Here is a 25,375-nt window from a genome sequence, read left to right on the forward strand (position 1 = left end):
ATCCCAGCTACTGGGGAGGCTGAAGCAGGGGAATTGCTTGAATCTAGGAGGCGGAGGTTGCAGTGAGCCAAGATCAGGCCACTACACTCTAGCCTGGGTGACAGAGCAAGACTCTGTCTCAAAAAACAAAAAATAAAACAAAACAATCTAATTCCTGAGTTGGATGCAGTACCTCACAACGGTGACCCCAGCACTTTGGGAGGCTGAGGCAGAAGGAATGCTTGAGCCCAGAAGTTTGAACCAGCCTGGGCAACACAAGGAGACTGTCTCTACAAAAAATTTAAAAGGAAAAAAAAATCAGCTAAGCATAGTGGTGTGTGCCTTTAGTCCCCGCTACTTGGGAGGCTGAGGCAGGAGGATGCTTGAGCCCAGGAGGTCAAGGCTGCAATGAGCTGTGATTGCACTACTGCACTCCAGCCTGGGTAACAGAATAAGTAGTGACCTTGTCTCAAAAAAAAGAAAAAAAAAAAAAGGCCGGGCGTGGTGGCTCACGCTTGTAATCCCAGCATTCCGGGAGGCCGAGGCGGGTGGATCACGAGGTCAGGAGATTGAGACCACGGTGAAACCCTGTCTCTACTAAAAATACAAAAAAACTAGCCAGGCGTGGTGGCGGGTGCCTGTAGTCCCAGCTATTCGGAGAGGCTGAGGCAGGAGAATGGTGTGAACCTGGGAGGCAGAGCTTGCAGCGAGCCGAGATTGTGCCACTGCACTCCAGCCTGGGCAACAGAGCGAGACTCCATCTCAAAAAAAAAAAAAAAAAAAAAAAAAAAGAACAAAAAATTTAAAATCTAATTCTTGGCCGAGCGCGGTGGCTCACGCCTGTAATCCCAGCACTTTGGGAGGCCGAGGCGGGCGGATCACGAGGTCAGGAGATCGAGACCATCCTGGCCAAGACAGTGAAACCCTGTCTCTACTAAAAATACAAAAAATTAGCCGGGCGTGGTGGTGGGCGCCTGTAGTCCCAGGTACTCGGGAGGCTGAGGCAGGAGAATGGCTTGAACCCGGGAGGCGGAGCTTGCAGTGAGCCGAGATTGCGCCACTGCACTCCAGCCTGGGTGACAGAGCGAGACTCCGTCTCAAAAAAAAAAAAAAAAAAAAAAAAAAAAATCTAATTCTTACTAGAATATAAACTCTGTGAGGGTAAGGATCTTGTTTTGTTCTCTTCCTTATGGTTCAGCATAATGCCTGGTATATAAAAGCACAAGAGTACTTAATAAAATATTCATAAAATTAATGAACGAATACAGTTAGGTCAAATAAACAAATGCTATTAATACTGAGTTTCTACGGCTTCCCTATCCATTTCTCAACAGGTCCTGAGAGCGGCAATTACTATGAGAAAGAGCCCTGACTGTGAAGCCAGACAAGCTAAGCTTCAATCACAGCTCTGTGATACTTTTTTTTTTTTTTGAGATAGGGTCTCGCTTTGTTGCCTAGGCTGGAGTGCAGTGGCGCCATCATGGCTCACTGCAGCCTCCAACTCCTGGGCTCAAGTGATCTTCTCACCTCAGCCTCCCAAGGAGCTGGGACTGTAGGCATACGCCACCATGTCCAGCTAATTTTTGTATTTTTTGTAGAAACAAGGTTATTTATGTTGCCCAGGCTGATCTTGAACACCTGAGCTCAAGCAATCCTCCCACCTCAGCCTCTCAAAGTGCTGGGATTACAGGTGTGAGTCACTGTGCCCTGTAGCTCTGTGATACTTACCTTTAAGTCTTGGTTTCTTTTTTTTTTTTTTTTTTGAGACGGGAGTCTCACTCTGTCGCCCAGGCTGGAGTGCAGTGGTGCAATCTCGGCTCACTGCAAGCTCCGCCTCCTGGGTTCACGCCATTCTCCTGCTTCAGCCTCCCCGAGTAGCTGGGACTACAGGCGCCCACCACCACGCCCGGCTAATTTTTTTTTGTTTGTATTTTTAGTAGAGATGGGGTTTCACCGTGGTCTCGATCTCCTGACCTCGTGATCTGCCCACCTCGGCCTCCCAAAGTGCTGGGATTACAAGCGTGAGCCACAGCGCCCGGCCAGTCTTGGTTTCTTTTATTGTAAAAAGTGGGGAAAGTACAATTACCTCAGTGCTACACTGAGGATTAAATTAAATAATGCATGTAAGATGTCATATGGGACAGTGCCTGCCATATAAAAGGTGCCTTTCTTTTGCTCTGTTTTTTTATTTTACTGGACCTGAGAACAGTTAAAATGGAATAACTAGGCTAGACACAGCATTTTAAAATGTTTAGAGTCAGCAAATATTAGATTAACAAATATGTACTGCAAGCCACAGGTTTTCAGATACCAATCATTTACAAAAGGCAGCCTCAAAATCCTGATTCAACACACAATACTTACGTTGTGAAACTAGCCTACTTTCCCTATTACAGCAGACGGTGCTACCCTATTCAAGAATTTGTAAATACACAGCTGGGCATGGTGGCTCACACCTGTAATCCCAGCACTTTGGGAGGCAGAGGTGGGCAGATCACTTGAGATCAGGAGTTCAAGACCAGCCTGGCCAACATGGTGAAACCTTGTCTCTACTAAAAATACAAAAAAATCAGCCGTGCATGGTGGCAGGCACCTGTAATCCCAGCTACTTGGGAAGCTGAGGCAGGAGAATTGCTTGAGCCCCGGAAGTGAAGGTTGCAGTCAGCCACTGCACTGCAGCCTGGGCGACAGAGTGAGAACCCATCTCAAAATAAATAAAATAAAATAAAATAAAAAAAAAATAAACATGTAGTTCTCCAACTTATATAAGGTAGATTTTCCCTAATTGACTACTTTCACCTCTTCCTCAAAGCTCTTCCAATTTCTGGTGACCATCCTAAATAAGTCTTCATAGAAATCACTACTGTGGGAATTAAGTCTCACAATAATGAGCAGGAACTAATATTGCCATTGTTCCTGATACCATTTCACCTTTCTTACACATAAACTTCCCAGACAAGCCCAGTTATAGGGAACTCTCTGAAAACAAGATAAAACAAATAAACTTGATAACATCAGTTTTGTAAAATTAACTAAACAGAAAATTATTGAAAGAGGCATATTAAAAGTCAGGACAGCAGAAAGGGTGAGGAACCAGCAAGAGTGCCTGATGGGGAAGATCTCCCCTGTGAGATGGCCAGTCAACTCAAACACTCCCACCACTGCTCCCCCACGCCCACTTCTCATGTGTCTGCCCTACTGCAATCAAGAAATAAGGAATGACAGGCAAAAGTGCATCCAACCAATTAAAGGCTCCTTCTGGTTATTACAGCAAAAGTCCTTTTAAAAGGTTCAATCTGGTCAGGAGATCGAGACCATCCTGGCTAACACGGTGAAACCCCGTCTCTACTAAAAATACAAAAAATTAGCCAGGAGTGGTGGCGGGCACCTGTAGTCCCAGCTACTCGGGAGGTTGAGGCAGGAGAATGGCATGAACCCAGGAGGCGGAGTTTGCAGTGAGCCGAGATAGTGCCACTGCAGTCCAGCCTGGGCAACAGAGCAAGACTCTGTCACAAAAAAAAAAAAAAAAGTTCAACCTGCTGCCATTTTTGCTAATTGAGCAGCAGCAAGCAGCAGACATATGATTGTGCCTATAGCTTACAATTATCTATTACATATTTCAAAATAGCCAGAAGAGAAGAATTCAAATGGTTCTACCATACAGAAAAGACAAATATTTAAGGTGATGGAAATCCCAAGTACACAAATTGATCTTTTCAAATTATATGAATGTATTATCACATATATCCCCAAACCATGCACATTACAAATCAATTAAACAAAAGAATCCCAAAACTCTGGAATACCATGGTAATTTGATAGTACTGAGAGTGGGACATTTATACAGAGAAGTAAAAATATGCACCGAGGGGAGAGTGTAGTAGCAGAGGTTCACTTACTAAACAACTTGGTGCAGGGGATCCCAAATCATTCTTCAGCCAATTTATAATTACACTGAAGTCCTCTCACTCAGAATAACCAAAATGTAATAAATAAAATCAAGTAATTTGCACAGCGCTCAACTATGCAAACACTTAATGAAACAAAGGTAGCAAGTATATATTAGATTTTCATCAAGAAAACTTAAATCTGGGCCGGGTGCGGTGGCTGACACCTGTAATCTCAGCACTTTGGGAGCCTGAGACGGGTGGATCACCTGAGGTCAGGAGTTTGAGACAAGTCTGGCCAACATAGTAAAACCCTGTCTCTACTAAAAATACAAAAAAATCAGCTGGGCATGGTAGCGCGTGCCTGTAGTCCCAGCTACTCGAGGCTGAGGCAGGAGAATTGCTTGAACCCAGCAGACGGAGGTTGCAGTAAGCCAAGATCGTACCACTGCACTCCAGCCTGGGTGACAGAAAGAAAAAAAAAAAAAGAAAGAAAGAAAGAAAACTTAAATCTGGGTGGGGCAGAGCGAAGATTTTGGCAGCTGGAGCCCTGGAGACAAGCTTGATTTCTATGAGGCATCATTCAGTTTTTTTTTTTTTTTTTTTTTTTTTGAGACAGAGTCTTGCTCTGCCGCCCAGGCTGGAGTGCAGTGGAGCGATCCCCACTCACTGCAAGCTTCGCCTCCGGGGTTCACGCCATTCTCTCGCCTCAGCCTCTCGAGTAGCTGGGACTACAGGCGCCCGCCACCATACCTGGCTAATTTTTTTTTCCTTGTATTTTTAGTAGAGATGGGGTTTCACTGTGTTAGCCAAGATGGTTTTTTTAATAATCATTATTATTTTTTGAGATGGAGTCTCACTCCATCACCCAGGCTGGAGTGCAGTGGCGTGATCTCGGCTCACTGCAAGCTCCGCCTCCCGGGTTCACGCCATTCTCCTGCCTCAGCCTCCCGAGTAGCTGGGACTACAGGTGCCCGCCACCACGCCCGGCTAATTTTTTATATTTTTAGTAGAGATGGGGTTTCACCATGTTAGCCAGGATGGTCTCGATCTCTTGACCTCGTGATCCACCCGCCTTGGCCTCCCAAAGTGCTGGGATTACAGGCATGAGCCACCGCACCCGGCCTTTTTTTTTTTTTTTTTTTTGCATTCAGTTCTTAATTCCGTAGTAAAGATAAAGTAGCAGATGCCTGACCTTGGTAGAGCAAGCCAAAATGCTGGCCACACTACAGAAGAGCACGTGGGTCTATTTAAATCAAATCCATGGTGATGGCATATATTGCTCATGCTCCCAGGGCTCAACATCTTCACAGGCCTGTCTCCATAGAATCTTCTTCTCTGGCTTGCTATAACCGGCTGTGACTTTGGACAGCTGAGCTTGCTTCCTCATGTGCAACACAGGAATACCCTGGAAGGTTCTTGGAGGACAGAATGAACTAGGCCATTGCTGCTAAAAACTCTAGTAGAGATGCTGATTTCAAGCTCCCCTATACCAAACTGAGACCCTTATCCATGGGTTTGGGGGAGAAGAAAAAATCAAATATTTTACCAATTTAAGTCATTAACTAAGCATGATATTAGAACATAAAGAGAAGTGTCACAGAGTAATTTAGCTGCAGATATTGTTCAGGAGAGTTCATCTTATCTATGTTCAACGTGGACCAGCTTCTTAGGTGGAGAGTAGCCAAGTAATTTTGAAAAGGCAGATTTCCAAGCAGAAAATAACCCTGGTTCTCCTGTTTAAAAGGCCAGTTCAGTGGTTAAATGAAGTGTAGTTCAATAGACAGTAAATTTTGTGGTAAGATGTGGGTGAATATATATCAAAGACTAAATACAGCAGTACTGGAGCCCCACTAAACAGATCTTGGGGGTGGGGTTAGGGGCCCACTAAACTGCATCCCTAGTAAGGCTCTAAGAACAGGGTGAGATTTATGTACAAAACAACATTTCTCATCTTCAGAGGAATGTCCTTTAATCTACACTGGACAGTGAAGCCTTTGAGCCACAGAGGAAATCTGCAGCAGCAGGAAGCTGGGTGATAAACTGGGACAAATGTCCTTTTTCATAAGAAAGATTTGTGCTTCCTTTTGTGTCCAAGCTGCCAAGAAGCTAAGAGTCAAATCTGATGTGTTATCACAGTAACAAAATGTTCATATAATTTAATGCAGAGGTCCCCAACCCTGGGCCATGGACCAGTACCCATCCTTCATCTGTTAGAAATCGGGCCGCACAGCAGGAGGTGAGAAGCAGGCAAGTGAGCAAAGCTTCATCTGCATTTACAGCTGCTCCTCATGCTTGCATTACTGCCTGAGCTCCGCCTCCTGCCAGATAAACACTAGCATTATATTCTCATAGGAGTGTGGACCCTATTGTGAACTGTACATGCAAGGGATCTAGGTTGCAAGCTCCTTACGAGAATCTAATGCCTGATGATCTGTCACTGTCTCCCATCAACCCCAGAGGGGACCACCTAGTTGCAGGAAAACAAGCTCAGGGCTCCCACTGATTCTACATTATGGGAAGTCATATAATTATTTCATTATATATTACAATGGAATAAGAATAGAAACGAAGTGCACAATAAATGCAATGCACTTGAATCATGCTAAAAGCATCCACCCCACCAGATCCGTGGAAAAACTGTCTTCCACGAAACAGGTTCCTGACTCCAAAAATGTCGGGGACCACTGACTTAGCATATTCACTTTATCTTCTCTTTGTGAGGTTCTGATTATATTATATTATTTATTTATTTAGTGAGACAGAGTCTTGCTCTGTTGCCCAGGATGGAGTACAGTGGTGTGATCACAGCTCACTACAGCCTCAACCTCCCAGGGCTCAAGTGATCCTTCTGCCTTAGCCTCCCAAGTAGCTGGGACCACAGGTGTGTGTGCTGCCATGCTAATTTTCGCATTTTTTATAGAGAAGGGGTTTTGCCACGTTGCCCAAGCTAATCTCAAACTCTTGGACTTAAGCAATCCTCCCACCCTGGCCTCCCAAAGTGCTGGGATTACAGACGTGAGCCACTGTGCCCAGCCTGATGATTCTGTATTAGCCTTAATTGACACATAGTCCTCTCTAAAGTAATCTAAGATTATTTTTAGCCTTGGGGTGAGAAGAGGAGAACCTTATCTCAGCTACTCTCTTTTGGACCTCAACTTCCTCCTCAATCAATCAACCAATCTAAAAGTAATAACCTCAGATCTCTATACCCAACCATTGTTTTGAGGAGCAAAAAGGTAATGAAATTGCCTTGAAAACGCTCAAGGTGACCTGGAGTAAACATTTTCTCTCATCCCTGACCCCACAGAAGAAGAAAACGATACACTACCACATGCTGAACTATACTGGGTACATGTCTCCCCTGTCCCAGTTAACCCTTCTAAACAGGCAAATATAGTATATTTGATGATATAAAATCCAATAAAGGTTCAACACACTCAAAAGAAAGGGACTTGCTGGGTGCGGTGGTTCATGCCTGTAATCCTGCACTTTCTGGGGCAGAGGCAGGAGGATCACTTGAGCCCAGGAGTTCGAGACCAGCCTAGGCAACGTGGTGAGACCTTGCCTCTAAAAAAAGTACAAAAAAAAAAAAATAGAAAATCAGTCAGGTATGGTGGCTCGCGCCTGTAGTCCCAGCTACTTGGGAGGCCGAGGTATGAAGATCACTTGAGCCCGGGAGGTTGAGGCTGCAGTGCACTGTGCAAGTACATCCATGGGCAATACTAAGATACGATCTACAGTGAAGTTACAGTTCCTATAGTTAAGTACACCCTACAAGGCAGGGACTTATAACCCTTATATTCTCAATGCAAAATGGAAACGTAACTAAAACAGTATTTGCAGTAAGTGGATAAAGGAAGAGATTTGAGAGAAATAAATACCTTTGCTCCTTAGAAAATCTTCAGGGAGGTCCACATGTGAAAGTTCTTTGCTGGACTGCATCAGGAGATCCTCCTACAGTAAGAAAATGCAGTGGTCAAGGGGGATTCAGAAGATTCTGAGTTAATGAATATTATTATTATTATTATTTTTTTTTTTGAGACAGTCTTGCTCTGTTCCCCAGACTGAAGTGCAATGGTGAGATCTTGGCTCACTGCAACCTCCACCTCCAAGGTTCAAGCCATTCTCCTGTCTCAGCCTCCCAAGTAGCTGGGATTACACGCACCCGCTACCATGCCTGGCTAATTTTTGTATTTCTACTACAGACAGCGTTTCACCATGTTGGCCAGGCTGGTCTCAAACTCCTGACCTCAAGTGATCCACCCGCCTCCGTTCCCAAAGCGCTAGGATTACAGGCGTGAGCCACCACACCTGGCTGAATATTCGTTATTTTTGAGAGACTTCTTTATGACTTTGGGAAATTAGCTAGCAGTGACAAGGATTGGGCACTGAAGGAAACCTCAAATTTAAGTAAGGGTAAACAATAAAAATGTCTACTTATCTAGAATTTGAGCCTGAAAACATTTTAAAGTTGTGACAATAACAGAGGTCTAAAAAAATTTTTTTTAGAGGCAGAAGTTGCAGTTAGCCAAGACCGTGCACGCTGTCAGCTCCCTGCAACTTCTGTATCACAGGTTCAAGCAATTCTCCTGCCTCAGCCTCCCAAGCATCTGGGATTACAGGCGCCCACCACTATGCCTGGATAATTTTTATATTTTTAGTACAGACAGTGTTTCACCATGTTGGCCAGGCTGGTCTTGAACTCCTGACCTCAGGTAATCCACCTGCCTTGGCCTCCCAAATTACTGGGACTACCAGCGTGATCCACCGTGCCCGGCCTAATTTTTGTATTTTTAATAGAGGCAGGGTTTCACCATGTTGGCTAGGCTAGTCTCAAACTCCAGACCTCAAGTGATCTGCCCACCTCGGCCTTCCAAAGAGCGGGATTAAAGGCATGAGCCACTGCGCCTGGCCAAGAAAATATTTATCTGTAGTTATATTTGATCCTTTCTCCCAAATGTTACTATTCTCTGCTTTTCCTGTTCTCAGGCTGAATGTTTGAGGTGTGAGAATAGATGCTATTTAAAATATTCTTTCAAGTTAACACTTCATGGAAAAGGGAGAGTGCCTGAGTTCTGTTCCAACCCAAGGACTCTCACCTACTAACTCCATGGTGCTGACAGCAACCTTACAAGTGGCTGAAAGAATACATGGAAACCATATAAAACACCCAGCAAAGACACCCAGTCAGGACAGGGTGCTCCATGAGCAGAAGCTTCCATTCTTCATGAGACTGTAGACACCTGTTATCCATCCTGTTCTGTGAGAAAAGCCAATAGAGCTGTCACCGACAGATTCTGGCATGTTTCTGGAATGACTTCCATAAGCTTTTCCAAGGCTATCGGAGCCTCTGTAAAGTGACAGCACAGGCCAGTGATATACAGGCTCCTGCAGATCCCAAAGGTCTCTGGTGAGCTAATGCAATGAAATCTTACTGGATCCAGCCCCAGAGGGGTTGGTGGGATTTTGCTTTGTCCCACTTGTGGCTTTAAGGTGCCCCTAGCTGGAGGCCCCAAAATACCCTGGTGGAGTGCCAAGCCCACTGTTTCGACCATGTTCCTTTTCCTTGATTAGCCACAATTCTTTTTTGTTTGTTTGTTTGTTTTGGAGATGGAGTCTCACTCTGTTGCCCAGGCTGGAGTGCAGTGGTGCGATCTCGGCTCACTGCAATCTCTGCTTCCTGGGTTAAAGCGATTCTCCTGCCTCAGCCTCCCAAGTAGCTGGGACTATAGGTGCATGCCGCCACACCTGGCTAATTTTTTGTATTTTAGTAGAGACAAGGTTTCACTGTTGTTGCCCAGACTGGTCTCGAACGCCTGAGCTCAGGCAATTCACCCACCTTGGCCTCCCAAAGTGCCAGGATTACAGGCGTGAGCCACCATGCGTGGCCGATTAGCCACAATTCTTAACAGGGAAAGAGACTTCCTCCCTGACTTACTGACTTCTCTTAGAAGTTTCTGAGTTAAGAAAAGCAAGTTATCCCTCACAGGAAGGCTGGAGACTCTACAAGGTTTGTGTTAATCTGAAATATAATCAGAAATTGAATGAATCACGGCCAGGCGCGGTGGCTCACGCCTTTAATCCCAGCACTTTGGGAAGCTGAGGCGGGTGGATCATCTGAGGTCAGGAGTTCAAGACCAGCCTGGCCAACATCATGAAACCCCATCTCTAATAAAAATACAAAAATTAGCTGGATATGGTGGTGCGTGCCTGTAATCCCAGCTACTGGGGGGGCTGAGGCAGGAGGATCACTTGAACCCAGGAGAAGGAGGCTGCAGTGAGCCAAGATCATGCCACTGCACTCCAGCCTGGGCAACAGAGCGAGTCACTGTCTCAGAAAAAAAAAAAAAAGAAAAGAAATTGAATCAATCGACAATAAAAGAGTGTGGGCTGAGGTCAAATGTGAGAGACCTCCCCCAACAGCCTTACCATGGTGATGGGCAACCTCCAGATCCAGTGGGAGCTCTGCTAGTCTGGGCTCTTGAATATGGATGAGGGCAACAGAACAACCTACTTGGATGCAATGGACATGTAACATGATAACCTCTGTAACGTCCCCCACCTCCTCCAAAATAGCCAATCATATGATGAACACTAGCAGAAATGTATCAGATGCAATTTCCTTTTTCTACAATATTTTATCAGCTAAACGTTCTAACTTTCAGGATTCCTAAAGTTAAGAGTCCTAGGGCCGGGAGCAGTGGCTGACACCTGTAATTCAAGCACTTTGGGAGGCCGAGGCAGGCGGATCACCTGAGGTCAGGAGTTTGAGACCAGCCTGACCAACATGGAGAAACCCGTCTCTACTAAAAAAATACAAAATTAGCTGGGCATGGTGGCGGATGCCTGTAATCCCAGCTACTCTGGAGGCTGAGGCAGGAGAATGGCTTGAGCCCAGGAGGCGGAGGTTGCAGTGAGCCGAGATCGCGCCGCTGCACTCCAGCCTGGGTGACAGAGACAGACTTCATCTCGGGAAAAAAAACAAAACAATACAAAAAAACGTATACTAGGCTTTTGTATGTTACAGGTAAAAGACAAATCAGATTGTGCCACTGCACTCCAGCCTGGGCAACAGAGTAGACTCCATCTCCAAAAAAAAAAGACAATTCTGAACTTTTTCTGTGTCTGAGTTGAATACAACTAATGTATCCTAGAACCAAAGCGTTTACAACATATTCAACCCAGGTGTATCTACCATTATGGGGAAAAAATATGTAAAAAGCTTAACACTCTATACCTTATACGTAAGCACCAAAAAAACAATAAAAACCAAGCATGGTATAGAGTTCTCAATGCTAAATCATCCATGTGGGATGTCACATGCCCATCTCTGAATATCTTTGGTGCACAGTTCTTAAATAAGACCAATCTATTCCACAACCTGGCTAGTAACCTTTGCATGCGCAACAGATTTTGACCTTCCTCCTGCAAGAGTGGAGTTCAGAACTGAATACATTCTTTCACAGTTCAGCTTGGTTCTTGCAGCTGTCCCTTCCACTGTGCCTGTTCTAAGATAGTTCACCCTCAGCAGGGTGATCTTGATCAAATCCCAAAATTATTAGTTACAAACTTATTTACTTATTTATTTTTGAGACGAAGTCTCGCTCTGTCACCCAGGCTGGAGTGCAGTGGCACAACCTCTGCTCACTGCAAGCTCTACCTCCCGGGTTCACGCCATTCTCCTGCCTCAGCCTCCGGAGTAGCTGGGACTACAGGTGCCCGCCACCCCGCCTGGCTAATTTTGTGTATGTGTATTTTTAGGAGAGACGGAGTTTCACTGTGTTAGCCAGGATGGTCTCGATCTCCTGACCTCATGATCTGCCTGCCTCTGCCTCCCAAAGTGCTGGGATTACAGCATGAGCCACCGCGCCCAGCCTAGCTACAAGTTTTTAATACCTTTAGGACACGATCCTAAGACAGGAAATTATTATTATTTTACTGGTTTAACTTCTCATGATTGAAACATTTCTTTCATGACTGGAATATTTAACTTTTAAAAATATTAAGACCAGTAACAAAAGGGCAAATACCGTATGATTCCACTTGAATGATGTACCTAGAGTAGTCAAATTCATAGAGATAGAAAGTAGAATGGCTGTTGTCAAAGATGGGGTGAGGGGAGAATGGTGAGTTACTATTTAGTGGGTACTAAGTTTCAGTTTGGGATGATGAGAAAAGTTCTGGAGATGGATGGTGGTGATGGTTACACAACACTATGAATGTGCTTAATGTGACTGAACTGCATATTTTTGGGCCGAGCACGGTGGCTCACGCCTGTAATCCCAGTACTTTGGGAGGCCGAGGTGGGTGGATCACCTGAGGTCAAGAGTTCGAGACCAGCCTCACCAACATGGTGAAACCGTGAAACCCCATCTCTACTAAAATACAAAATTAGGCAGAAATGGTGTCGCATGCCTGTAGTCCCAGCTACTTGGGAGGCTGAGGCAAAGAACTGCTTAAACCCAGGAGGCAGAGGTTACAGTGAGCTGAGATCGTGCCACTGCACTGGGAGAACAGATGAGACTGTCTAAAAAAAAAAAAAAAAAAAAAAAAAAAATCGCCAGGCACTGTGGCTCATGCCTCTATTCCTAGCACTTTGGGAGGCCGAGGCAGGCGGATCACAAGGTCAGGAACTCAAGACCAGCCTGGCCAGCATGGTGAAACCCCGTCTCTACTAAAAATACAAAAATTAGCTGGCCATGGTGGCACGTGCCTATAAACCCAGCTACTCAGGAGGCTGAAGCAGAAGAACTGCTTGAACCGGGACCTGGGAGGCGGAGGTTGCAGTGAGCTGAGATCGCGCCACTGCACTGCAGCCTGGGCTACAGAGCGAGACTCCGTCTCAAATAAAAAAAAAAAAAGAATACCACAGAAGTGATGTTGGTTCTCCTCGTGGTGTCCTATTGGGGGCAGTGTCCTATCAGGAGGCACTGCCCTATCATGGTGTTATGGTGCCTCATTCCCGGGGGCAAACTTCCATCACTTAGTTTGGGTGGATTCTGCCAGGTTTCTCCATTGTGAAGTTACTATTCCACCTTTGTAACTAATAAATATCTTGTAGGGAAATACTTCGAGACTATGTAAATATTTGTTTCCCAAACATTTAGCTACTAGCTTTAACATCCATTAATGAATGATTCCTGCTTGAGATTATTATTAGTGATGGTTGCCAAACAGTGCTTTTTCTATTTCCATCATTCCATCTATATTAATTGGAAATCTGTAAGACCTTTCTTTTCTCACTTTTAATTCAATTACAGTGAAAGGATACAAAGAAAATCAGCAAACGGGCTCATGGGTATTTGTTTTATTCTATGGGTACTATAGGTTGCTGCAAAAGTAAGTGTCGAATAATTCATCACTATCATTTATTTTAAGCTCAAATCATCCCATACCTGCCCACTGGGAGCCCCTTCAAGTTGGCTGTGTCCTTCTGATATATCCCCATAATTTTCTGAGCATTTGGCCACAAATTGTTCCAGGCACATCTTGCATTTTTCCCTCTCCTGTCCTGGAACAGCCATTTCTCCAACGAATCTTGGCTTCTTTTATTGGAAAAAAGTATTTAGAGCCAAGACTAGGTGTGCTTATTGCTACAAGGTGTCTGTCGCTACTTCTAGGCCCTATCTTCTACACTCACGTATTTCCATCTCTATGTGTATATATTAAGAACCCCATGTTAGGCTGGGAGGCATGGCTCATGCCTGTAATCCTAACACTTTGGGAGGCCGAGGTGGGCGGATCATGAGGTCAGGAGATTGAGACCATCCTGGCTAACACAGTGAAACCCCGTCTCTACTAAAAATACAAAAAATTAGTTAGCCAGGCCTGGTGGTATGAGCCTGTAGTCCCAGATACTTGGAAGGCTGAGGCAGGAGAATTGCTTGAACCCAGGAGGAGGAGGTTGCAGCAAGCCAAGATCGCACCACTGCACTCCAGCCTGGGCGACAGAGTGAGACTCTTGTCTCAAAAAAAAAAAAAAAAAAAAAAAAAAAGTAACTCCAATTCATGGAGTTCATGTTTGCCACCCCTCCTTTGTAATTTATTTCTCTGAGGGAAAGCTGGCTGTCATTATCCACATGTATTTACTTATTTCCCCAATCCTAGAACACATATAGGCATTTTGTTTAGAAATGGCTAAGTTCCTATTAGTAAATTAGAAACAAATTTACTAATATTTTCTATGCTTTTTTGACTTTATTCTTTAAGAGGATATAGTCAAATTACTGTTTGCTAAAGTAATGTGGGCTACCCTCCCCACTGGTTTTGTTATTTATTTGTAATACAGTTAAGACTCACTTGTTATAGTTTCTATTCAGCTTTGGGCCCATCTCACATCCCAGTTGTCTAGTTAGTTATTTTTCAAGTATGAAGTTAGAACTATACCAAAAGATGTACTTACAGAAGTGCCAGTTTCTCCTACCCTATTCCATTTCCATTCCCCCATTCTTTCAGTATAGGTAATCAAATTCATGAGTTTCTGGTTTATCCTTCCCATGTGTACTTGTGTATAGGTTTTATACAAATGAGCGGATACTTCTATATATGCTTATTTCCTCTTCTTTCTTGCATGAAAAGGACAACACTACAGATATTGATTTGCATTTTTTACTTAACAGTATATCCTAGTTTACAGAAGCAAGTCAACAGAGCAGGCCTGACTGCTGTCCTTAGAAAGGTCTACTTGCAGGGTCAGCCTTAGCTAGCATCTGGGAACTAGAGTTTGGGAGTTTCCACCATTCCCTAAACAAGAGTGTCTCACTGTGCCTACACTATAATGTGGTTTATGCTAAACACCTGCTTTCCTTCTAGGAGTCGGAAATTTTGCTATGTGCCAGGCAGAGGATGTCCATGCAACCAGTCCCCAGTAAAATCCCTGAGCACTGACCCACTAACAAACTTCCATGGTAGACAATATTTCATACATGTTGTCACAGTTTGTTCCTGAAGGAGGTTAAGTGTGTATGACTCCACTAGGAAAGGACTCTTGGAAGCTTGCACTGGATTTCCTCTGGACTTTGGTCTATGCCTGCTTCCCTTTTGCTGATTTTCTTTGTATCCTTTCACTGTAATTAACTGTAGCTGTGAGAACAACTAAATGCTGGGTCCTGTGAGTTTCAGCAGCTCTGAAAACCTGCTGGCTTTGGGGAACCCTGACACACCTGGAAATCACTCCATATCAGTATATAGAGATCTTCCTCGTTATTATAGCTGGATAATACTCCATGTATGGACATACCTTATGCCATAATGTATTCAATATCTCTCCTATATATGGGCATTTAGGTTGTTTCCAATATTTTACAATTATAAACTGCTGAAAAGAACAACCTTGTGTATATGTATTGTTATACTGCTAGAAGTGTATCTTTTTTTTTTTTTGACACAGAGTTTTGCTCTTGTCACCCAGGCTAGAGTGACAATGGTGCAATCTCGGCTCACTACAACCCTTTCTTCTGGGTTCAAACTATTCTCCTGCTTCAACCTCCCGAGTAGCTGGGATTACAGGCACCCGCCACAACGCCCGGCTAATTTTTTGTATTTTTAGTAGCGATGGGGTTTCACCAGGTTGGCCAGGTTGGTCTCGAACTCCTGACCTCAGGTGATCCACCCATTTCATCCTTGCAAAGTGCTGGGATCACAGGTGTGAGCCACTGTGCCTGGCCACTGTTTTGTTTTTTTTTGAGACGGAGTCTCGCTTTGTCACCCAGGCTGGAGTGCAGTGGTGCCATCTCGGCTCACTGCAACCTCTGCCTTCCACCTTCCGCCTCTCGGGTTCAAGCGATTCTCCCACCTCAGCCTCCCAAGTAGTTTGGATTACAGCCATGCATCACTGTGCCCAGCTAATTTTTGTATTTTTAGTAGAGACAGGTCTTCACCATGTTGCTCAGGCTGGTCTCGAACTCCTGATCTCAGGTGATCCACCCGCCTTGGCCTCCCAAAGTCGTGAGATTACAGGCTTAGAAGTGTATCTTTTAAGGCAAGTTTCCTTGAAGTGTTCGGTCCACAAGTCAAGGCACCGGTAGTTTTGTTAAATGTTGCCAAACTCTTCCTCAGAAAGGTTGTATCAGTTTGCATTCCCACCAGCAATGTATTAGAATGTCTGTTTCCTCATAGCCTCGCTAACCAGATACGTTGTCATACATTTTCATTTTCACCCATCTGGCAGTCAAAAAGTGACACCCTTAGATCAAAGGAAAAAAAGTGGTATCTCTGGTTAACTTTGCAATTCTCTAATTACATGAGGCTGACCCTCTCTTAAGTTTAACCACCACACACACACACACACACACACACACACACACATGCCACACAAACACACACACGCACAGTTCATTATCAAGTCTTCTCATTTTTCTTTTTCTTTTTTTTTTCTTGAAAGGGAGTCTCGCTCTGTCGCCAGACTGGAGTGCAGTGGCACAATCTCAGCTCACTGCAACCTCCGCCTCCCAGTTTCAAGCAATTCTCCTGCCTCAGCCTCCCGAATAGCTGGGACTAAAGACATGCACCACCATACCCAGCTAATTTTGGTATTTTTAGTAAAGATGGGGTTTCATCATGTTGGACAGGATGGTCTCAACTCTCTTGACTTCATCATCCTCCCGCCTCAGCCTCCCAAAGTGCTCGGATTTACAGGTGTGAGCCACCACGCCTGGCCTAAGTCTTCTCATTTTTCTACTGGGTTTGGTTCTTCATTCCTCAATTCAGGAGTTCTTCATGTATTACAGATATAGACCCTTTATCTCTGATATACATTGCAAATATGTTCTCTCAATTTGTCAGTTGTCTTTTGACTGTGGGATATTTTGTTAATCTAGCAAGAGTTCTTATAAATTGAGATCAGGGGATGCCTGGGGTTTGCAAATCTGAAATGGTATGCAAGTGGTATGTCTGCTTTTCTGAAAGGTCTGCAGTGTTCAGATTTCCAAAGGGTCCTGTGGCCTGAGAGTGATTAGGAGCTGCTGTTGCAGCCCCACATCTTCCACTGGCCTAACTGTGCCCCACAGGACCACTCCTGCTGAATGACCTCTAAGTTGTTGAAGGCTTCTCTCACGTCTCTTGACTGTTCTCTTTCACAAGTTAGACACCCAATGACCTGGCCTCCAGATGCATATTTTCAGGTTGTGCCATTAGTGTGAATACATATCCATGAATGTATTCCTGGTTTTCTATACCTCTCACACACATGACAACAACAGGAGAGTATAATACTCTGGCTGTGGCCTAACCAGCACACAACAGAGCATGACCACCACTTCTCAGTCCAGATAACACATTTCCCTTAATGATATTAAGAGCAAATTGGCTTTTCCTGGCACAAAGCCAATTCTAATTGACCTGCTAAAACCTGCAGGTCTTCCGTTTCCCCTTTCCCCGTAAGTACTTCTGTTTCTTTTCAATTGTGGAGATCACTTTTTGACCCCGAGTACAAAAGGTTAACATTTATATCAATTAAATTTCATTCTGCTTTATACAATTCAAAATGGAATATACACCTGGTGGAGCTGGGAGGGAGAAATGGGATGATTTTAAAAAAGAACAGGGTGATGGGGTGCGGTGGCTCGCACCTGTAATCCCAGCACTTTGGGAGGCCGAGGTGGGTGGATCACGAGATCAGGAGATCGAGACCATCCTGGCTAACATGGTGAAACCCCGTCTCTACTAAAAAAATACAAAAAATTAGCCAGGTGTCATGGCGGGCGCCTGTAGTCCCAGCTACTAGGGAGGCTGAGGCAGGAGAATGGCATGAACCTAGGAGGTGGAGCTTGCAGTGAGCCGAGATCGCGCCACTGCACTCCAGCCTGGGTGACAGAGCAAGACTCTGTCTTAAAAAAAAAAAAAAAAAAAAAAAAAAAGAACAAGGAGATAGTAATCTAGTTCTTAGGTTGGTTGTTATGTAAGCATGTGTATGTACACGTATGCATATATAAACACATAATACGTGTGTGTTCATTATACTTTATGTGTATTACACATGCTTTTATATCAAATATTACATTAAAAAACTTTTCTCTCCTGAAATGGCAGGTCTCTAAATTGGAAAAAAAAAAAAAAAAGAAACTTTTCTTGTTAGACTCAGCCCACCACATCAAGAAGTAACACAATAGGAACTCTGTGATCCTTAGCCTTTTACCTATTTAACTGTATTTTTAAAAGACAGGGCATTGGCTGGGCACAGTGGCTCACTCTGTAATCCCAGCACTTTGGGAAGCTGAGGTGGGTGGATCACCTGAGGTCAGGAGTTCAAGACCAGCCTGACCCACATGGTGAAACCCTGTCTCTACTAAAAAAATGCCAGGCATGGTGGCGGGCGCCTGTAGTCCCAGCTACTCGGGAGGCTGAGGCAGGAGAACGGTGTGAATCCGGAAGGCGGAGCTTGCAGTGAGCTGAGATTGTGCCACTGCACTCCAGCCTGGGTAACAGAGCGAGACTCCATCTCAAAAAAAAAAAAAAAAAAAAAAAAATTAGCTGGGTGTGGTGGCGCATGCCCGTAGTCCCAGCTACTCGGGAGGCTGAGGCAGGAGAATGGCGTGAACCTGGGAGGCGGAGCTTGCAGTGAGCTGAGATTGCGCCACTGCACTCCAGCCTGGGCGATAGAGCGAGACTCCATCTCAAAAAAAAAAAAAAAAATTAGCCGGGTGTGGTGGCGCATGCCTGTAATCCCAGCTACTTGGGAGGCTGAAGCAGGAGAATTGCTTGAACCTGGGAGGCGGAGCTTGCAGTGAGCTGAGATTGCGCCATTGCACTCCAGCCTGGGCAACAAGAGCGAAACTCTGTCTCAAAAAAAAAAAAAAAAAGGCATCACAGCATAAACTCAAATATCATGTTCGAATGTTACTTAATGCTTCATTCATTCCTAATCATATTCACTGTATGAAACCCACTAACAACAATTAACTGCCCTTTATCCTGTGTAAAGAAATGATATATGTATCAAGACCGGGATGGGAGCCTAGCCTAGGCAGCCCAAAGAACATATGAACTTGTTGGTGGGTCTAGAGCAGGGGTTGGGAAGCCACAGCCCTCAGGCCAGCAGCCTGTGCTAATAAAGTTTTATTGGAATACAGCCACATTCATTCATTTGTGTATTGCCTCTGCCCACTTTATGCTACAATGGCAAAACTGAGTTGTTCCAAAAGAAGACCATATGAGGCCAGGCATGGTGGCTCATGCCTGTAATCCCAGCACGTTGGGAGGCTGAGGCAGGTGGATCACAAGGTTAGGAGAATTGCTTGATCCCGAAGGTTGCAGTGAGGCAAGATCACACCACTGCACTCCAGCCTGGGAGATAGTGAGAGACTCAAAAAAAAAAGAGACCATATGACCCGCAAAGTCTAAAAGATTTACTATGTGGCCCCTGATAGAAAAAGTTTGTTGACCCCTGGCTTAGAAAACCATCCAGTGGAGAGAGTCCGCTGGGCAGGTACATTCCTTTAAGAATTTGGAGGGCCCGGCAGGGTACGGTGGCTCACGCCTATAATCCCAGCATTTTGGGAGGCCAAAACGGTTGGATCACCTGAGGTCAGGGGTTCTAGACCAGCCTGGTCAACATGGTGAAGCCCTATGTCTACTAAAACTACAAAAATTAGCCGGGCGTGGTGGTAGGTGCCTATAATCCTAGCTACTCGGGAAGCTGAGGCAGGAGAATCGCTTGAACCTGGCAGGCAGAGGTTGCAGTGAGCCGAGATCAAACCACTGCACTCCAGCCTGGGCGACAGAGCAATACTCTGTCTCAAAAAAAAGAAAAAAGAATTTGGAGGGCCCAGCTCAGTGGCTCACACCTGTAATCCCAACACTTTGAGAAGCCGAGGTGGGAGGATTGCTTGAGCCCAGGAATTTGAGAGCAGCCTAGGTAACATACTAAGACCCTGTCTCTATTAAAAAAAAAAAAAAAAAAAGAAGAAAAAAGAATTTGAGACCATCACACTATCATAGCTCACTATTAGTCTCAACTAACCAACCTCTCAGGGTATAATTTCAAGCACACATCGGCTGGTCATGGTGGCTCATACCTGTAATCCCACCACTTTAGGAGGCTGAGGTGGGTGGATAACTTGAAGTCAGGAGTTCGAGACCAGCCTGGCCAACATGACGAAACCCGGTCTCTACTAAAAATGCAAAAAAATTAGCTGGGTATGGTGGCTCATACCATAATCACAGCTATTTGGGAGGCTGAGGAAAGAGAATCGCTTGAACCCAGGAGGCAGAGGTTGCAGTGAGCCAAGATCGTGCCACTGCACTCCAGCCTGGGTGACAGAATGAGACCTTCTTTAAAAAAAAAAAAACCCTCCCTTTAAAGGTTTCTGTGATACCTCACTCCAACCTACCAAAACATAAGGACTGAGTATATTTATATCATTTCTTAACATCAAATGCTGAAATACCATGATTTTCACAGACTCAATATTTCATATACAGTCGCTGCTTCAGAGAACTGATACTTTTTTACTAAGCGCTTCCTCTCTTCAAGTGTCTGATGTGACACAAATGTTTTAAAAGATCATCAAAACAAAGTTAACTTCAAAATCAACATTTCGGAAATGTTTCAAGAATAAATCATGAGCCAACCGTCGGCATCTGTATTTTATCCAGAGAAAAGTGTCATTCACACTCAACTCTTTTGAATGGAGATTTCATTTTTTTTTTTTTGAGACGGAGTCTCGCTCTGTCACCCAGGCACCCAGGCTGGAGTGCAGTGGCGCAATCTCGGCTCACTGCAAGCTCCGCCTCCCGGGTTCATGCCATTCTCCTGCCTCAGCCTCTCCGAGTAGCTGGGACTACAGGCGCCCGCCAGCACGCCCGGCTAATTTTTTGTATTTTTAGTAGAGACGGGGTTTCACCGTGGTCTCCATCTCCTGACCTCGTGATCCGCCTGCCTCGGCCTCCCAAAGTGCTGGGATTACAAGTGTGAGCCACCACGCCCGGCAGAATATTTAATTTCTTACCTGACTTGGGCTAGTCTTTTCTTCAGCAGCTGTGGAATGTTGACGTGGATCTTCCTTTGCTCCCTCAGAGGGTTCTCTTATAATTTCTGCCTGGCCCCCTGGATCTCTGATGACCTTTGGCTCCATGCTCTTGCTTCTCTTTGCCCTATCCAAGATCCGAGATGCCACAGAACCTCCTGCTGTGGAGTCCACTAGCCCACATCGCCCAGGCTCACTCCCATGATCCAAGGTCTCATAGGTTTCTTCACAACAACTCTCCACATGAGTCCTCTGCAGCTCCAAGGGCAATGCCCTATTCTGACTTAAAAGAGAGCTTGAGGCTCCAGGTTTTACATCTGGAATCACACTTGGCTCAGGGTCAGCATGAAGCTCTCTGGAGACACTTACTGGGAGTTCAGAGTATAATTCCTGTACCACGGCAGACATGGAGGAATCAAGTGGAACTGGCTGAGTCTCTACTCCAGATGACAGCATTAGGGCAGATGCAGATTATGGAGTCAAGTCTTTTACATCAAACGATTCACCCTGACACAAATCACAGGAAGGGATAAAACTTTAAAACCTTGATAGGTTAGAAGGCTGCCTCAGTTCAAACCGGCTACAACGAAGAAAATAAGTTCTACTTTAAATGCCAGCATTATGTGGCACCAAAAATTTCTCCTTTATGAGTTTGTAGAAAAATAAATACTTTAACCTTTAATAACGTTTAATTGAGATTAGACAGCTCTCAATCAAATCTCAATTCAAATACTGCCCTATGAACAATTCTCAATTTAAACGTGAAGGGCCTGCCAATGCAGAAGAGAATAAGACATGCCTAAAGCATCCAAGGATAGACCTGATGTAAATGAGAAAATAAAGATGGTTTTCTGTTTGCTTTCATGGGCATGAACCTTACCTCTTTTGTTCACTGCTATATCCCCATGCTATCCCATAGTATGTACTCAGCAAATATTTGTTGAATGAATATATACTGAGGAACTCTGGCAAATTTCATACACTGACTTTTCCTCTTTGAGGGAGGATAGGGATAAAGTGGGATTCCATTCCTTTACTGCTTACTAAATACTTGAGCTCTCTCTACCCAGGCTAGCACAAGACACTACTAAACCAGCTCGTTAGCAGAATCCTTCCTGATTTTTATCCTGCATCTTCGGATTTTCCAAGTGTTTTCCACAGTCATCACTCATTTGATTCTCAAAACAACCCTTCGAGCTAAGCAGGGCAGCTATCAGCATCTTGTTTTAGATCATAACACCACACCTGAGGAGGTTAAATATGACCTGCCTAAAATATTACATGGTTGTCTGAGAGGATGGAGGTGGAGGTATATCAAGAGAGAAAGAGCTTCCACTGTGTTCGTAATGTTTCATTTCTTGCATTGAATGGTAGCAACAGCTTATTTGCTGGAATACTTATATCTAAGCACTTTGTAATACTACACTATATAAGTAGCCAAAACACACACATACTCAGGGCCAGGGTTTCTTGGCTCCTAACTTTTCCAGTTTAGTGTACCAAACATGAGTTTCCACAACAACAAAATCCACTTTGACCATTCTGATTAGTCTGAATGTTTACAGGCCTTGAAATAAATCTTGCCTAAGTAGGGTAAAAAAAAAAATCTGCTTTGACCCGACCAAAGCAGAAATTGGTCAGCCAGATAAGATACTTCATGCTTTCATTTTTTTTTTAGACAGGATCTTGCTCTGTCACCCAGGCTAGAGTACCATGGTGCAATCGTTCCTCACCGCTGCCTCCCTCTCCCAGACTCAAGTGATCCTCCTGCCTCAGCTTCCTGTAGCTGGGACAGGTGCACATCACCACACCTGGCTAATTTTTTAATTTTTTTGAGACGGAGTCTCGCTCTGTCATCCAGGCTGGAGTGCAGTGGCGTAATCTTGGCTCACTGCAACCTCTGCCTCCCGGGTTCAAGTGATTCTTCTGCCTCTGCCTCCCGAGTAGCTGGGACTACAGGCGTGTGCCACCACGCCCAGCTAATTTTTGTATTTTTAGTAGAGACAAAGTTTCACCACGTTGGCCAGGCTGGTCTTGAACTCCTGACCTCGTGATCTGCCCACCTCAGCCTTCCAAAGTGCTGGGATTACAGGCATGAGCCACTGTGCCAGGCCACACCTGGCTAATTTTTTTTTTGGTGGAGACAAAGTTTTGATACGTTGTCCAGGCTGGTCTCCAACTCCTGAGCTCAAGCAATCCTCCTGCCTTGGCCTCGCAAAGTGCTGTGGTTACAGGCACGAGTCACCATGCCTGACCCACACTTTCATTCTTGATGCTTTCCCTAACCCTAAACAAGGAGAGAAAAGATGAATTTTAATGAACCTTCCCAAAGGTAAAAGAGAGTAACGTTTTAATACTAACTTAAATACCAGAAGTGATAAGAAATTAGATTGCTGTTCCATGATGTTTAGGTAACACAAAAAGGCAAATTTAAAAAATTAAATCCAAAACATTAGGCTGGGTGCAGTGGCTCACACCTGTAATCCCAGCACTTTGGGAGGCTGAGGCAGGCGGATCACTTGAGGTCACGAGTTCGAGAACAGCCTGGTCAATATGGTGAAATCCAAGGCCGGGCGCAGTGGCTCACGCCTGTAATCCCAGCACTTTGGGAGGCTGAGACGGGCGGATCACGAGGTCAGGAGATCAAGACCATCCTGGCTAACACGGTGAAACCCCGTCTCTACTAAAAATACAAAAAATTAGCCGGACGTGATGGCGGGCGCCTGTGGTCCCAGCTACTGGGGAGGCTGAGGCAGGAGAATGGCGTCAACCCAGGAGGCGGAGCTTGCAGTGAGCCGAGATCGTGCCACTGCACTCCAGCCTGGGTGAGAGCGAGACTCTGTCTCAAAAAAAAAAAAAAAAAAAAAAAAAATCATGAAATCCAGTCTCTACTAAAAATAGCAAAATTAGCTAGGCATGGTGGCAGGCTCCTGTAATCCCAGCTACTCAGGAGGCTGAGGCACAAGAATTGTTTGAACATGGGAGGCAGAGGTTGCAGTGAGCCGAGATCTCGCTACTGAACTCCAGCCTGGGCAACAAAGCAAGACTCCCATCTCAAACAAAAAAAAGAACAAGCAATAAAACAAAACAAAACATTACCAAGAGATAAACTGTGTGTACACGGGAAGAGCGAGAATCAAATGAGATTCTGGATGTGAAAAGCTTTCATAAACAATGCTGTAAGGCTGGGTGCGGTGGCTCATGCCTATAATCCCAGCACTTTGGGAGGCCCAGGCAGGCAGATCACCTGAGGTCAGGAGTTAGAGACCAACCTGGGCAACATAGTGAAACCCCGTCTCTACTAAAAACATAAAAATTAGCTGGGCATGACGGCAGGCACCTGTAGTCCCAGCTACTCAGGAGCCTGAGGCAGAAGAACTGCTTGAACCTGGGAGGCGGAGGTTGCAGTGAGCCAAGATCACACTACTGCACTCCAGCCTGGGTGACAGAGTGAGACTCCGTCTCAAAAACAGTGCTGAGAGAAATGTATCCCTTTTAGATATAGAATCTTCCCCTTTCTCCTTTATTTCCAGATAGAGAAAGATCTTTCTAGGGGCACTTCAGATTTTAGGCCATTTATGTGTGTGTAAGGTGGGGGATGGGGGAGGTTAGTAGAGATAATGTGGAGTTGCTATTTGATGCCAAAAATAAGTGGGAAGTGCTCAATTTTAATTTGGTTCAGTTTTCCTTTCCCAACAACATACACAGTCCAGTTTTCAGCTGTCACAGCACATACATATTTGAAGAGTAAATGCAGGAAAGGATACTGTAAAAGAGCAGATTTTTCGAAGGAGATAGGCTCCTTGGGTCTCTGCCACCTTATGCATCTGACCCTGCCTACCACAGAGATATGGGTGTTCTTAAAACTTAATCCTTGACTCCTCCCTTTTTAGGCTTCACTTTCTTGATAACGTCATCTTTTTCTGCAGCCTCTGTGATGAGGATGATTCAAAACTCTTCCCGTTTTTTTTGTTTTTTTTGAGATGGAGTCTTGCTCTGTCGCCTAGGCTGGATGAAGTGCAGTGGTGCCATCTCAGCTCACTCCAATCTCTGCCTCCCAGGTTCAAGGATTATCCTGCCTCAGTCTCCTGAGTAGCTGGGATGACAGGCACGTGCCATCACGCCTGGCTAATTTTTGTATTTTTAGTAGAGACGGGGTTTCACCATGTTGGCCAGGCTGGTCTTGAACTCCCGACCTCAAGTAATCCACCTGCCTCGGCCTCCCAAAGTGCTGGGATTAAGGGTGTGAGCCACTGCACCTGGCCTAAAACTCTTCCTTTAAGCACAGAGTTACCATAGGATTCGGCAATTCCCCTCATAGGTATACATGCACAAAACACATGTCCACATAAAAATTTGTACAAAACTGGCCGGGCGCGGTGGCTGACGCTTGTAATCCCAGCACTTTGAGAGGCCGAGGCGGGTGGATCACGAGGTCAGGAGATCGAGACCACTGTGAAACCCCGTCTCTACTAAAAATACAAAAAAATTAGCCAGGCGTGGTGGCGGGCGCCTGTAGTCCCAGCTACTCGGGAGGCTGAG

General features: G+C 45.0%; 1 protein-coding gene across 3 annotated transcripts in view; it reads right to left on the reverse strand.

Moving 5' to 3' along the window:
• PRR14L (proline rich 14 like) overlaps nt 1-25,375 on the reverse strand; it is a 70,671-nt gene that overhangs the window by 37,797 nt on the left and 7,499 nt on the right. For 2 of the 3 annotated variants that reach the window (XM_012508139.2, XM_030816154.1), the window contains 2 exons: nt 20,816-21,340; nt 7,751-7,823 (listed from right to left, as the gene is read on the reverse strand). In XM_012508139.2, coding sequence (XP_012363593.1) covers nt 7,751-7,823; nt 20,816-21,289 — 547 coding nt within the window. In that variant the 5' untranslated portion in view covers nt 21,290-21,340. The remainder of the gene's footprint in view (nt 1-7,750; nt 7,824-20,815; nt 21,341-25,375) is intronic. The other variant, XM_030816155.1, reaches the window with a different exon arrangement.

This window comes from Nomascus leucogenys, chromosome 7b, assembly GCF_006542625.1.
Source record: "Nomascus leucogenys isolate Asia chromosome 7b, Asia_NLE_v1, whole genome shotgun sequence".
Classification (NCBI taxonomy): domain Eukaryota; kingdom Metazoa; phylum Chordata; class Mammalia; order Primates; family Hylobatidae; genus Nomascus; species Nomascus leucogenys.